The 16,264-nt window shown below is 45.4% G+C and overlaps 1 protein-coding gene across 1 annotated transcript in view; it reads left to right on the plus strand.

Moving 5' to 3' along the window:
• The window catches only part of LOC144766893 (serine protease 27-like), a 92,150-nt gene that overhangs the window by 56,061 nt on the left and 19,825 nt on the right, over window positions 1-16,264 (plus strand). The window contains exons 3-4 of the mRNA XM_078650603.1: window positions 8,727-8,889; window positions 11,570-11,835. Of these exons, the coding sequence (XP_078506729.1) occupies window positions 8,727-8,889; window positions 11,570-11,835 (429 nt within the window). The remainder of the gene's footprint in view (window positions 1-8,726; window positions 8,890-11,569; window positions 11,836-16,264) is intronic.

The following is a 16,264-nucleotide window of genomic DNA, read 5'->3' on the forward strand; positions in this document are numbered from 1 at the left end:
CCCCTCCTTGTTCGGACCATTTCTTTATTTCTTCAGGAGTAGCATGTAACTGTATGTCTATGACATCTTGTGTAGGGTCCTTAACTGTCATACAAGTAGTCTGATCTGGAGTGAGTGTCTGTGTCGTGTTAACTGGAATGTCTGGAGTCTGAGCTGTAAGCTTGGCTGTTTGATCTGCTAGATCGTTACCTTGGGAAATGACGTCAGTGACTTTCGTATGTGCTTTGCACTTCATGATAGCGATAGCTGTCGGTAAATGTATTGCATCTAACAGAGCTTGAATGAGGAGACCATGCTGAATCTTGGTTCCATGAGAAGTCATGAAACCTCTCTCCTGCCAGAGCACTCCAAAGTCATGTACGACTCCGAATGCGTAACGTGAATCTGTATATATGTTTACTTTCAGGTTCTTGGCACGTATGCAGGCTTGGGTCAGAGCTACTAGCTCTGCTGCTTGAGCAGACAGGGTGTCAATACGATGTGTTTCTATAACTTCAGTTTCAGTAGTCACTGCATACGCGGCTACTAGTTCTCCTGTACTTGTTCTCATACATGAACCATCCACATAAAGTGTCAGGTCGGGATCAGGTAATGCAATGTCTGTCAGGTCTTGTCGTGGCTTTGTCATAATGTTAACAACTTCCACACAGTCATGTGTGGCAGAATTTGAAGTAACTGACGGTAACAGTGTAGCAGGATTTAGAATGTTGCAGCGTCTGATTTCTATGTGTGGCTGGAACAGTGTCAGTTCATAACCTGTTAAACGTGCAATTGTCAAGTGCTGAGTCTGTGTTCGGTTTAAAAGAACTTCCACGGAGTGTGGAACTTGTACTGTCAGGGAATGTCCTAACACTATGGAATCACTTTGTCTGATGGCTAGAGCTGTGGCTGCAACTGACTTGAGGCACGCAGGCAGAGCCTGGGCTACTGGATCTAATGTGCTAGAAAAATAAGCACAGGGCTTGTATTGTCCTGCTTGATCTTGTGTGAGAACAGATAATGCAGTACCATCACGTTCTGTAACAAAAAGTGTAAAAGGCTTACTGTAGTTGGGTGTCGCTAGAACAGGTGCTTGACATAAGGCTTTCTTTAATTCATTGAATACAAGTGTATGTTCCTGGGTCCAAGGGAGGACAGTCGATACGGCTGCCTCCTGTGTCGTTAACTGTATCAGTGGCTTGGCTAGAAATGCATACTGAGGAATCCATTGTCTGCAGTAAGAAGTGAGGCCGATAAAAGCTCGTACCTCCTTCTGTGTCTTGGGCTGTGGAAGACTCGCTATTAACTGGATACGGTCTGGTGTCAACTGCCTACCCCACTTGGACAGTAAGTGTCCTAAGTAGATCACTTGCTGGACACAGAATTGTAATTTGGAAGGGGACACCTTGTGCCCCTGCTCGGCCAGAAAATACAGAACTGTAAGTGACGCTCGCTCGCAGTCACGTTCAGAACGGGCCGTGATCAGTAGATCATCGACATACTGGAGCAGGGCAGTGTCAGATGGCATGTGAATATTGTCTAGTTGTCTCTTAAGTGCTTGACTGTAAATACTGGGGCTTTCTGTGAAGCCTTGAGGAGCTCGTGTGAATTTATAGCTTCTTCCATTTAAACAAAAAACGAAAAGGTACTGGCTGTCTGGATGAATGGGGACACTGAAAAATGCGTTCTTGAGGTCGATAACTGTGAAAAATGTAGCTTCAGAATCAATGGCTGTCAATAGGGAAGAAATATCTGGGACTACTGGGTACTGGGGAATGATACATTTATTAAGCTCTAGAAGGTCAATCACTAATCGATATACTGGAGGTGCATTTGGATCAGTACGTTTCAAGACCGGAATGATAGGAGAATTACATACATTGGAGTCAGTTTCTACAACCACTCCTTGAGCAATAAGCTCGTCAATAATTTTGGATAAGGCTGCTACAGCCTCAGGTGGCAATCTGTACTGTCTGATTCGTGGCAAAACTATACCTTGTTTGAGAGTCACACGATGGGGTGTGATGTGCATACATCCTACATCAGTTGGACCATGCGCCCATAAATGCTGCGGTACATTCAGTAGTCTTGGATCAAAATCTCGTAATACATAGTGACCTTTAAAGTCACGCAAAAACAATCGGACCCCTTCTGGGGAGCAGCAAATTACTGCACCTAATTCTTTTAACGTTTTAATGCCTAACAAATTTTCTGGACAAGATTTCGTAAGTAATAAATCAGTAGTTCGGGACAATGGACCAACTTCTAGAATAACTGGTTTCGAAATTTCATTAACAATCGGCTTTCCTGAAAATCCCAGGGAGACATTTTTAGAGCCTGAGAGCGGAGCCCCTGGAACCTCGTCATGACTGATGGTAGTCCTACTTGCCCCTGTATCAATCAAAAACTTTCTGTCTTTCCCTAATACTTGACTGTGTACATAGGGACCCTCTTGATCTACAGGTATCTCGATGAGAGGCAAGCCTACCTCCCTCTCTAGGCTGTTTCATGAATATGGCTGATACTCTGGATACTCTGACTGAGCATACTGGTACATCTGCTGTGTAACATGCTGTGTTGCAGCGATAGGCTGCGGTGCTGGAACTGTCTGTTGTGCATTCTGTGGTGACTGAGAAGTCTGTGAAACTTGTTCTTGTCTCTGCGGACGTGGTCTTTCTTTAGTCTTACCAGTAGCTATGTTGTGTTTCAGAACTGCACACTCGTTTATAAAATGACCTGGCTGTTTACAGTAATTGCAGGTCCCTTTCACGGGAGCTGCAAGATGACTGGCTTGATTCGGACCCCTATTCTGACTGTCTTGTGGAACAGATTGTGCAACTAATACTTTCATTTTCGTGTCTTTCATACGTCTCCTTTCGTGTTCTTGCTCTTCCCTGATTCTATTCTGGTGATACTGGAGCATTTGTAGCATTTGTGACGGGGTATTAGCTTGCCAACTACTTTCGACTTTCAATACTCGATTTTTAACTTGTGGACTTGAATTCTCGACTAGTTTAGTAACAAAAAGATGAGGGTACGATTCACTACTCGTCTTCAAACCACTGTTAATAATGAAACATTTTTCAAATCTAGAATAAAAATCACTAGTGTCTTCATCCTGTTTCTGTTTACAAGCTGAGATTGCATCCCAATCTTCCTTTTTCGTGGCTAGTAATCTTGGCAAAACCTGTATCAGTAACTCGGGCAATTCTTTAACTTTACCCCCAAGACCGGTACCTGGTACTCGTGAATTATCTTCAGCTTCTAGAGCTGTCCAATCTATCTTTTTCTCTCCCACCTCCCATTCTTTTTCCTTAAGTTTTTCATATACCCCTGCGGGCAACAGGACCTTTAACATTTTAATGATATCAGGATACGTGTATTCTCCCATACGGAGCATGTCTTTTAATTCTCGATGGAACCCTGCTGGATCTTTGTCGTGACAGGGAATTAACTTTTTCATCTCTAAGAGTTCCATCTTTGTGATAGGGGTGTAAACAAATACTCGTTCTAGTTCACCACCCGTTCCTCTAACTGGGTGTACTTCTCGTAACGGATGCTGTCTATCTATGTAAAATGATTTACTTTCTGGAGGTGAGACATGAACAAAATGCGGATTCAAAAACGTTCGATATTTGTGGCGCTGTTCTAGAATGACGCTAATTAAATCGGTACCTAGACCTCTCCATCTATACTGGAGTAACTCGTTCAGAACATCATGTAACGGACCTGGATCAGAATGCTGTCCCTCATACAATGTAATGAGGTGCTGGATCATATACCTACCCACCAGTCGCTGCTCGGCTGGGGGCAGTTTCAGAAACATTTGTGCCACTATTTCGTCTGGAAAAGTGGTAGAATCAGTAGTCCATCGGACTGCCGATCGGGCTAGTTCTTGTTCATGTATGGTACTAAGTTCACTATAACCGATTCGCGATTTCAGGATGTGATCGGTAGCTTGAAATACTTGTTCAAGAGAACCTTGTTCTGGTGCTGGAGGAGGGAAAAGTTTCTTGTGATCTAGGCGTGAATGTCGGTCAGGAAGTCTAATTTTACCTACATACGCTATTCTGGTAGGATTCTCGTCGTCTACCTCTTCAGTAGAAGAGTTGTTTTCTTTCTCGGTTACTTGTGCTGCTTCTCGTTTCTCGTGTATCTTTATTATTTCCCTACGGATTTTCTTGTACATACTCTCTATACAGTTCTGTGTCTTGTGTCTTCCCTCGGCTATATGGTCACTCCACCTGGTCAGGACTTTAATTTCTTCCGGATCTTTATCCGGATAATCTTGTTCCCTTATTAAGCAATTAATTAGAAACTTTAAAAGCATGAGTTGAATCTCGACTTTCCTTTGAGCCATGGCCTCGCCAATACTTCCTGGATCTACTCCTGTACGGATGAAACGATATATTCTGTCTAGATAACCTTTCATATTCGGTAGGGTGTCCAAATATTCGGTCACCCGTCTTACACGGAATGAATATATGACCATATCATCATCGCCTGGGACTGGATCATAACGGCATTCGGTAAGAGCTCGCTTGATATCTGCAACTGACTGAAGTTTGGGCGAGCGCTGTAACGCTCGGGCATGTAGCTCGAGTAGTGTCACACGTCTGTGTTGAGGCGGGGTTCCAGGAGGACTTCCCCCCGCAGCCCCTAGACTAGCATCGTCTACGGGTATTGTATGTGCTGGGAGAGTGACTGATGTAGCGGGTACATGTACTGTAGGCTGGACCGGGGGTACCGTAACAGGTGCTACAACGGGTGCCCCGGTGGCTGGAGGAACAGGAATTACATTATTTACGGGAGCTGGCGGAGCAGGATTTGCATATTCTGGGACTGTGTCGTCCAAATAGGACGAGAGAAATATATCAGCTGCGGTCGGTTTGTGACGTAGCTTAATCGGAACCAATGGCGGCGGATAATTACATGGTGCTTCCGGGGTTGCTTTCGGCAAGCCCTCGGCGAGAAGAGGATACATACCCTTAATAAGGGCATTTCTCTGTCTGTCTGACTGTTCGGCTTTAACTCGTTCACCTACTTCGATTAATTCCCTTTCTTGGGATCTTTCGGAGGATTCCCTACTTAATTCGGTCTTTCTGATTTCTTTTTCCGTTCTTCTGTGAGATTCTTTGCGCCATAACTCGATGGCATCTTTCTGGGACTGTCTGGATTTCTTTTTCCATAATGCTTCTTCTACTCGCATGATGCACTCGGCATCCCACGTACCTGATACAGGCCATCTATATTTCTCTTCTAATTTCTTGGTGTACTCCACCCATAAATCTAGATATAATATGGCACTTAAGCCATGCTTATGATACATAAAATGACCTGGACTGTCCCTAGGCGGGACAGGAACTGCTTCCTCTAATAATCCTTTTCTGGTTTTTAACTGACGTAACCTCGAGAATAGAGGCATTCTTTAAGCTGGAATCTGGACACAATACAATACACGATAAACACAATAATAACTAAAAAAAACAAATCACTCATACCACAACATTGAAAACACATGGAATAACATTTAAAATAACAGTTCGGACAGAACACATGAATTTCTCGAGAACAGACCTTACTAGAGTGACTAGATGCACTGCTAAAACAGCACGAAACTTACCGGTCCCATAAAGAGACACGTCAGGACCCGCGTCCACCTAGGTGAACACTTCGTGTTGGATCTGCGTACCCAAACCCACGGACCAGAGACAAATTAATTGACCCTGTCTAGATACTACCCCAGCAACGGTACTCACCGGGCAGCAAGAACGGAAGGCCTCGGACTGGACTGGACTGTTACGACGACGGACTACGAACTTCGGACTTCAGTTACAGGTGGGCCTCCGGATACCTCGGACCTTGGACTCTCGGCTTGGGCTTTGGTCGGGACTCGCCGCGTTCCTCACCGCCTCGTCTGGATGCTGGACCGCAACCTCCGTCTCCTCCGTGGGCCTGAGGGATACTTGAAGCAGAAATATCTGCACGTGCACGGTATGGTTCCGTCACGGCTGCAGAGGATCAGGGGGCCTGCGTGGCTTCTCCGGCGCGTGGGGAAAGGGCAAGTCCCTATTCGGGCGCCATTATGTGGTAAATAAATAATTAATTACCGGTACTATTTTTCATATAATCAATAAAACAGGTAGCTCAATAAATAAGAGTCAGGATTCGAGGTATCTTGAGTCGACAGGCTTTAATCAGGCATAAAGGACAGGAACAGGACAGCCTGCACGGGAATAGAATGAAGGCAGCTGCCGGGGGCAGGATCTGGGAATTGGCTAGCAACTTTTAATATGGGTGCACAGTATATATACTTAAACAAATACATTACATTCAATACAGTAGGCGTAACAGTAGGCGTGACTCGTAGCAGTCGCGAAAGATAAGGGCAAAATGATGTAACAAGAAGGCGTGTACAGGGCGTATACATAGACATGTGATGTAAACGTAACAGAATATGTCATAAACGGGGCGGAAACATGGAGGGGGCTACCTGAGCAGCTGGGACCTCTAACCTAGTGGTGCGCGCAAATGGGCAATGACGTGTTACCAGGGAGAACTGGGGGCTATGACTTCTGCGCTAGAAGAGGAGACTAAAGTCTGGAGTGTCAGAGCGACATGTACCCAAGGCATATCTGGTATCTGGTGTTTAGAGTACATGTTGATAGAATCCAAAAGTTATCAGGGTAAAGGCTAATAGACACTAAGGCTAGTGCATGCATAATTCTACATATATTGCGTGTGCGAGGAATATTCTATGAATATTAATACAGTATTTCTCTTATATGGAGACATAAAAGGCTAGACCATGACGGAAACTATTGATGCGATTCAGTAGCTTAGGAATGCAGAGAAGGAGGGCTGGACTGATAACTAGAAGCATAACATAATCTTGGCAGACTGGGAGGCAGAGCCAGGCCGGGCCGGGCACTGCGAGGCATGAAGTAAGCGAAGGGTCAGGGATGCAGGTGGGGGCTGTATCGCTCCTCGGAGAGGGTTCAGGAGACAGGAGCTGAATCTGAGTCCGGGCCCTTTTGAGGCCTAGAAACGGGGACAATTCAATGAATTAACGTGCACACTGTAAAATGTGGCCACGTAGGTTTATATAGGCCTAATATTCGTTGCTTTCACGAGGTCTGGAAACTGGCATACTAGAGATGGACACAACTGTAATTGCGTCTTTAATCGATCAGAGGGGAATACATGCATATCGATCATGCACATATAACATAAGATGGGGAACACGTAGGCACATACAACATGGCAAAATTTACTTTTCCACACCATAAATCATTCTAGAACATGTAAATACAAACACATACAACAATACATGTACATATGGCAAAAAGAAAAAATATATGTACAGCACTCTATATATCCAATACCCCAACAGGTTATTTGCCAGCTAGTGTTCACTCATTAGATCTGGGTGATACACTCAGAGGTAGTCCTTACAGCACCTGAGGTGAAACACCTCTTTATCCTTTCCATTCTATGTGCTGCTGCTATTACAATAATGTTTTGAATTAATAGAGACTCCTCTACAAGAAGCTGTTGACGTGGACGAGTTTCAGCAGTCAATTTCTTCTGGCCTCCTCAGGGCAAGGGCAATGAAACCAATCTACAATACTGGAATGCGCAGTTAAATTCGCACAGAAAAACCTTCTTCGGTCAGGTTGCAATCCCTGAGTCCAAACAACCTTACTCAGGTCAAACTTCTACCCGTGGAGGCCAGAAGAAATTGACGGCTGAAACGCGTCCGTGTCAACAGCTTCTTGTCATAAGCAACAACTAGAAGTACAAAATGCGTGTTTATGCACGGCTTGCAGGTTTTTAAAACACATAATTAAATGCCATTGCCATTGCACACCTTCAGGAAGAGCCTCCAGACCTGGCTTTTCGGCTGATCCGGAGCTGCACCCCCCCCCCTCCCCCCCCCCCACACAGCACCTTGAGACCCTCACAGGTGAAAAGCGCACTTTAAAACCCTGATTGATTGAATGATTTACAATGCCAACAGCTCAAATGCTCGCAAATGCGAGACCTATTGCATTGCAAATGCTTGTTTTAGTTTTGCTTTCTTTAGCCAAGCTGCACAGCATCGGGGATGCTTGACAGCATTGCTAAAAACCATTGGCAAAGCCAATAGATCGCAAAGGCTGGACCAATTGGCTTTGCCAATGCTTGTTTCTTAGGGAAGGACTGGATCAGATGTCTGCTTCATTCTGACCATTTACATCCACCATTAAAGTGCATTCGATCTGAATGATATTCAGTGCCATTCAGCATAAACCTTACATGTAACTTTCTTAGAAGCACCAGACCAAAGTGCTTCCCTGATCAATGCGATGTGGAGAGGAAGAGGGAAAGGTGAATAAGAAAGGGCAGCCTTCGATGCATCAGAAGCCAAATATATTTACCACCAATTCTCTCTGCAGCATGAGTCCGAGAGACACTGCTCTATCCACTGTAGGACAACAGCCCCATCTGGCCCCCCAAGTTGGCCGCGCACATGGCTAGCTGTGTTCTGCATTCCAACCTGCAGCCTGGCAGTCATATTGCGGGCACTCACACAAACACTGCCCTACAGAGTCTGCACACCTTACAATAGGCACAGCACACAATGGGACTAGGCTAAACAGTACAAGCTAACACATAGGATGGACATGCATAGATGGCCCACTTTATCAATTGTAAAGAAATAATCTGATTAGTTTAAACAGACAGGATGTACCTTTGATCCACAGGATGCGGAAGACCGTTGAGCTCGGACAGAATTGTGGGTGGACAGGACGCCACCAATGGAGATTGGCCCTGGCAGGCCAGCGTACGTGAGAACGGGGTGCACATCTGTGGTGGGTCCTTGATTGGTGAAACCTGGGTGCTGACAGCAGCTCACTGTTTTGTAAGGTAAGCAGTTTCCTCACATTTCATAATCCTAGCTTGGCAGTTCCCAGTTTTGTGACGTAAAATTGTTTTGTTTTTATTGTCCTCATTCACCTCCGGGTCTAATGTCCATTACTTCAGCCCTTTTACGAAAGTGAGACCAACCACTCAAGGGCATCCGACAATAAACATTTTCTTCCCTGCTGACATCCCTCTCTCAGGGTGTTTGTTTCACACCAGCAGCTGTCTTAAGTACAAACGGGGGAGCCCTGCAGCCAGACTAGAAAGTTTTACAGGTGTAATCATTGGACAGAACTATATTTTTCCTATTTCATATATCCTCATTACCCCTTACCCCCTCGACACCCTACATGCACTAGCACCCCAAACTTGCAGGGGTTTCCTAAATCTTTTCCTCTTAGAGTATTTCCCTAATCAGTCCATCCTAGACATACAGAAGAGAGACTCCAACCACTCCAAATGCTGAGGTGGGATAGCGCCCACCTATTTACGACAAATTTATCTTCTGGCCAGTAGAATTGCATAGAACAACAGATCTCTAGGGATGCCTGTAAGACCTTCCATTACTCCAAAAAATAATCAGTGATAGCCTTCCCTTGATTTGCAGACCCAAAATACCTGATATTTTTATTTGCACTTTGTCCCAAAACCTCCTGATTTCTGGGCATTGGAGGAACCTATGAACATCAGTTACTTTTTCAAGGCCACATTTTGCGCATATGTTAGGTCTACCTTTCCCCATCTTTGACAGCTTTTCAGGTGTTATATATGCCCTACGGAGTGAGAAAAGGTGGTTTCTTCTTGAAAAAGCAGGCTTGACAATTGTGACGTAATATTGTTATGTTTTATAAATATATGGCTGGTCGGTGAGGAGCAGCTAGCATAGATGACCTAGGAACTCGGGCAGAGTCTGTGCCTGGTAATCATCTCAGAAGTTTTTTAGTTTATTTAGACTGCCATTTAACCACAGGAGATGGGTAAAGCAGGTGATTTGTGACAACCTACTTGTGCCATATTTGAAGCTGTTTGCCTTTTCCAAGCTCAGACGGGGCAGTATAGTGTTAGGGCCTGGTTACAAGTGGATTGGTAAATTCAGACCCATGTGTAAACCCATGCTTATGCATTGGTGAGATTACTGAAAGTATTTAAAGCATCCAGTAATTATTGGATGCGTAAAGCAACTCAACCTTTGTTTTATTTCGGCGGCTCAAACCTGCCAAAATGTAAAGGGCAAAAGCATACAATATTTACTGTTGCATGTGAATCTTGAAGCATTAAACACCAGAATCCACATTATTCCCCACAAACTAGTATTAGTTGATATTTATGGCACCCGATAAATAACGTACCCCGTGGTATTATTATAGCCTTATAGCCCGCCGGGCTATACCGGCTATTAAAGGCCCGCTGAATCGTTAAAGGCCCGAGCCGAAGGCGAGGGACTTTAACAAAACAGCGGGACTTTAATGGCCGGTATAGCCCTGCTACGAAGGGCTATAAGGCTATTAGAACATTCTGCCACTAGAGGGCAGAATGTTCTAACAAATTAAACAAAGGGTTCTCGAAGCTCCAGGGGATATAAATCCCCTCGAAATTCGAGAAGCCTTTGTAGAACATTGGAATGTTGCTCTGCGGGCCTTTACCAGCCCGTAGAAGCAGGGAGCACTCCATTGTCTGCAATGGAGCTCCCAACATTCCAATGTTCTAATATTTATTACGTGTATTAAATAACACCTTAAGGTGTAATCAAGGCCTTTGTGCCTTGTAGGTCTCAGTGTGTGAGACCAGTCATACCCTAATTGACCAAAGATCAGAAGCTATCCAGTGTGGTTCTGGAGTCACCATTTCACTTCTTGGGCTTGCAGACAAACAACCAAATGGCTTACCCAATATTTGCTTCAGGGAAATTAGTAATTAGTCAGTTAAATGTCCTTCAGTAACTCCACTGGGAAAAACTTCCAGGATTTTTCTAGATCCTTTATTTGATGTTGGTTTTGTGAGGCAGGAGTTGAGTAGTAGAAGTCCACCTGCTTAATTTTCATATTGCAAAACTAAATAAATATTCCTTGTAGGCAGATATTTTTTCATTGACAATGTCATACAGGCTTTCCTCGTTTATAAAACTGGGTGCCTCTGTACATCATGCCTGCCTGTTTGCGTTTCACCTAAGGACTGGATGCAAAGGTAGGCTGTTCATCAGCATCACCTCATCTACTGCATCTGTGTCCATTTATGAGTCAATTTCCATTTTGATCTGTGCTGTTTTGAATATCAATTTCATTGTTATGTACCTAGGGTTCACATCATCAACAGTTCAATTGGAAACTCTGAATTAAGAAATCATTCAGCCAAGCACATTGTCTTATCTAGATCATTTACTCACTGTACTTGTACAGAGAACCCGAATTCACACTGGAACTGATGCAGTCGGTAGGTTCGGGTGGTACTTTACGTTATTTATCGAGGAAAACCTAAATACAGATGAAAATCACTGGCTGTATTTTCTCTGCTATGTAGATAATATGGTGGCGGAACCTCCATCCACCAGCAAGATTCTCCTCTGGTGCTCCAGGCTCCAAGTCAGACCCAAGCCTTTCATGCCAAAGCTTTGGTGTTGCTCAGAGCAGGAGGGCCCAAAGCTCCTGATGGACTGTGACACTTCATCCTCATTCTTTCATTTCAGGGGATTTAAGCTGGCTGAATATGAAGTTGTTCTCGGGGCCTTCCAGCTCTCCATGCCTGTTGCAGTTAGCATCCCTGCAAAGGTCATTAAAGTCTACCCCACGCACAGATGGCAAGGCTCCAGTGGGGACATTGCCCTGATCGAGCTCCGGGATGTGGTCCGCTACACCGATTACATACTGCCCATCTGCTTGCCGTCCATGACCACAACTTTTCCCATGGGCTTGAAATGTTGGGCCACCGGCTGGGGCTCCATCCGACCTAAAGGTATTTGTCTTGTTTACTGTTTATTTTATGTTGCACATGCAGGGGACTGTTCACAGAGGCATTTTGGAGTATGTCTAGCGGTACTTCTGCAGTACTCTTTTACATTCGCTTACATGGATTTGGGAAAATAGGAATGCTCGGGAATATTCATGTACAATTAGTGCATATTGAAAGGACTGAGTCCTTTCTGCACTTTTATGAATGGGGATCTGAGCGTTCCGGGCTAATTTACAAAAGAATACGCAGGGGCGGATCCTCCATTTGAGCGGAGGAGAGTTGCCCCACAAGTCCCAGAGCTGAAAAATAAAATGGTAATAAAGTTTATTTATTTCCATCTAATTTTTCATCTACCCATCCCGAACTAAGGAGCCTATTAGCATGGCGGACAGATCGCCATCGCCCGACCGGTGGCGGCGATCCGCCTGTCAACACACCCCACCAGACGGCCTTTTATCCTTGCCACATTAGCATGGTGGGGGGTACTGCGACGGACAGAAAGACCGTCCGCCGCTTTTCCGCTGGTAGGCAATCGCCCCGATTGCCTACCAGGCGGAAAAGGCCCATAATATGGTGGCGGTGCCTTGCAGATAACGCCATCCATATTAGCATGTGGCATTTTCAATGCCTTTCCATGGCGGAGACTCAGCCATGGAAAGTTATGCGGTTTTCACTTTGGGGGCCCGCTGGTAGGGGGCTGCACTTGGGGGGTACCTATGGTACCCCCCAACATTGGCATGGACAAGGTGGCAGGCACCGCGCGGTGCCTGTCACGTTGTGCATGCCAATGCACAACTTGCATATATTGCATTGTGGCGGTTGCTGCTTACAGCACCGCCCGCTGCAATGCAATATATGCGGGATGCCACCACCACCGTGGCAGTGGCATCCTATTTGCAATTGCGGGACCCCACCACCTCTTGCGGGCGGTCCCGTTTGCTGTTGCGGTGGCGGGCGGATCGTAATGGACCCCTAAGTGTCCACTTTAAAAGGCGTATTCCTCTTTTGCCGGCTGTCTTGGGATGTCCAGCCAGTCATGAGCATTTTAAACTTTTCTTAACTGCCTGTCTTAGACAGCTGGGTTACAGAAAGTGCAGGCCCCCAGTGCTCTTAAGATCGCCGAGTGAGACCGCTTAGCAGCGCCAGGATTGGGTAGTGCAGTTTTCTGGGTCCGGTTCTTCCAGAAGACACCCATGGGAGGAGGACGTTGCACTACAAGCCAGGAAGGTAAGTATCTTAAAAAAACATCCCCATGCCCTAACACCCTCAGTACATGCCAACCACCACTGAGAGTACATAAACGAGTGCTCCTGTAGTACTGCTTCCCACACCTATAAATGCTTTAGTAAATCTGCCCCACAGTTTGACCCTGGGAGCCAAGAGCTCTCAGGACAATTAAACAGGACAATAAGCATTGCAGTTATTTCCTACACCAAGGATGGGGAGCCCTCTGAGATACACATCTGTCCTGCAGACAGATTCAGTCCTAAGAATCTTTCCCGTTGTAGCCGGAAACAGGGCAAACGCTAGTGGTTTCCCTTGCTACAAACATTACAGGAAGAAAATACAGTGGAAGAAAAGAAAAGCCTATGGTGTGAAAAATAGAAAAACAATGTAAAATCAGAGAGAAGAAAGAGTGAGGGGGACTAAAAAGAAAAGGAAAACGAGAAACCTGAAATACAAAAGGAAGGCAAAGATTAGAAAATCAGAGAAAGGTAGAGAAGAAAAGGACACAAATGAAAGAGAAAGGAGGTAAGGAAGAAGAGGAATATAGGAAAAAAGATGTATGGGGAAATAAAGTATTCATTAGAGAGTGCGGAAGCGAGCCAAAGTGACTGTACCCGATTCACTGGTTGTTTAAGCTTTGTCTCAAACACTACTGAGAACCAAAGAAGGAAATGTAGGCAATGGCATCCGGCACAGGTAAGAGCAGTGGGGCCGTGGGGCAGGGCGCAGGCGGGGCAGGGTGGTGGTCTGGTAAGTCGACATACGACAGGAGAAGTAAAATTACATTTAAAAAACCCACTTACCTTGCACTCGGCAATGTGACGAGCCCAAGCTTAGTGGTTTTATTTATTTTTTTATTACATTTTACTTCTCCTGTCATATATCCACTTACCCGCCCCGCCTCACCGCTCTTACCTGTGCCGGCCGCTACTGAATGTAAGCAGCACATCTCTGGGCAGGAAAGAAAGATGAGGTAATCAGATGTACCTGGGCCGAGTCTGGATTGAGTGGCAGTGACTGCAGTGAGATGGCTCGTTGCCCTGCTGCTGACAGACTACTTATGCCCCAGAAGCCTCCATTAAGTTCAGTCGGGTCAGCTTAGCATGAGCAAAGAGCCCTCAGGCATGCGGTTCAAAAAGTGCAGCCCTGCAAAGCCTTAGGTCTATCTCCTACACTAGAGCAAGAGGGTTAAGTGATGATCTCCCCTTAGGGAGGACCTTGACAGGGCTCCCTCGTGGTGGATGGAGGGCCCAGTGGCTAGACAGAGTGACACTAGGCCAGGTCCAAGACACCTGACTCAGCCCTGTTCCAGCAGTACATCTTCATCAGGCATGCATCAGAGGAGATGAAGACTGGACCCAATATTCTCTGGCTTGCGATAGGTTGGCAACACACTCAGGGTCGCTACATCTTTCGAAGGTAGACCTGATCTTAGCTTTTGCCACTCTATCGTTTTACAGCGAGTTTACTAAGAGCCACAGGGAAGGATGAAGCACAAGAACAGAGTAATTTTTTTTCTGAGGAGAAACCAAATGGGAGAAAAAAAACTCTGAAAGGGGAGGCACGGTAGGGGATATGTGGAAATAAGCAGGACTCTGAATCCTGGATTGGTATCCTGTTCATCAGAGTGAGCAACAAGTGTGAGTTTTCATAAGAATTACATCGTGCTGGATACCAGAATAGGCAGTTCCAAACCTTGATCTATTAGTAAACAAAAGGGTTGAATCTACACAAAGAAGATACCATCTTGAAGGGGAAACGGCCCCTACAACGAGGCCATTTCCACGCAAACCTTTACCACGCATGCATTACAAAGCATGCGTGGTTACCACGAAAGCCTTTACCACGCATACCTTTACTACGAGATACGTAGTAAAGGCATGTGAGGTAAAGGCGAAAATTTGAAGAAGGGGGCTTGAGATGTCTCCCCCCAAAAATAAAAATAAAAATCAAGGGAATAAAAAGGGGGGTTGGGGGGTCTCCCCCCTCAAAAAAAAACGAAAACGCACCTGTTGTGAAGCGAAGTGGAGGCAATCAGCGTCGTTAGAGAGGAAACGGAAAGAAACTTCCGCTTCCCCTTTACGACGTCCGACGTCAAAAAGGAAGATTAAGGACAGGAGGCGATGTGAAGAGGTAAGGGGAATTTTAGTTTAAAAAAAAGATTGAGGGTTAAGGGCAGGGGTAAATATCAGAAGGATTGGGGGAGGGGTATAACCTTTAGCAACGAAAATCGGTGTGAATCTATGCGTGGTAAAGGAATATTCGTGGAAAAGGTTATGCGAACAAAAAGCATTCCGTTGTAACGCACGCGTGGTAAAGGCATGCATTGCAACGGAATGCGTTGTAACAACATACAACGATCTTGAAGTGGTATTATCGAAGTCAAATACATAGCCTTTCTTGAACATAGATTCTACGACAGGAGCCTGGATGAATAATCTCAGGAAAATGTATTGACTTTACAAAGTGGCATGAGAAGATGCACGAAGCCACATCTACAAACAAGCCTTGCCAGACCTGGGGCTTCTTAAGTCTCCTAACAGCAGACTCGCATGAGTACAAGTAACTAGGGATCAGCATGTTCTCCAGGGAACCATCAGCAATGGCAGCCGGGTGTTGAGTTCTCCTGTGCAGTGTATCCCGCCCACTGAGACACAGATCGACAGCCCCCAACAGTGGCAGTTGGTGACCTACAAAAATGGTGGTCGACATAAATAAGAAAAAAAACATACTAATAAAAAATTCAATTTGAAAATGAAAAAAAAGGTTTAATTTACCTTCTTAGCCTGCAGCAGGTCCTCGGTGTTCTCCGGCCCGACTATGGACTCCTCGAGCGCGAGGTCCCACAGCTCCTTATCCAGTCCAGACACTGCTCTCATGCTGCATGAGAGAAGTGTCTGGATTGGCAGGAGCAGACTGCCTCAGCGCTCTGAAGATCACTGAAGGCCTGTGCTTGCTTTCCAACCCAGCTGTCTAAGGCAGCCAGGTTGAAGAGTTTGAATTGCGCATGTCGGTTAAGCTGTAGCAAGGTAGCCAGCCAAACCGAAGTGCAATTCATAATGTAGGGGCCTCTTGTCATTGCTGCCAATTAGCATCAATGACGCACTGGCCCGCTTCGCCCTCTCTGTACGGCAGACAGCCAGAAAAATAAAATGGTAATAAAATCCTTTTATCACCATTTTATTTTTCCAGCTTTCTACAGCAG

This window comes from Lissotriton helveticus, chromosome 7 (assembly GCF_964261635.1).
Source record: "Lissotriton helveticus chromosome 7, aLisHel1.1, whole genome shotgun sequence".
In the NCBI taxonomy this organism is placed as follows: Eukaryota; Metazoa; Chordata; class Amphibia; order Caudata; family Salamandridae; genus Lissotriton; species Lissotriton helveticus.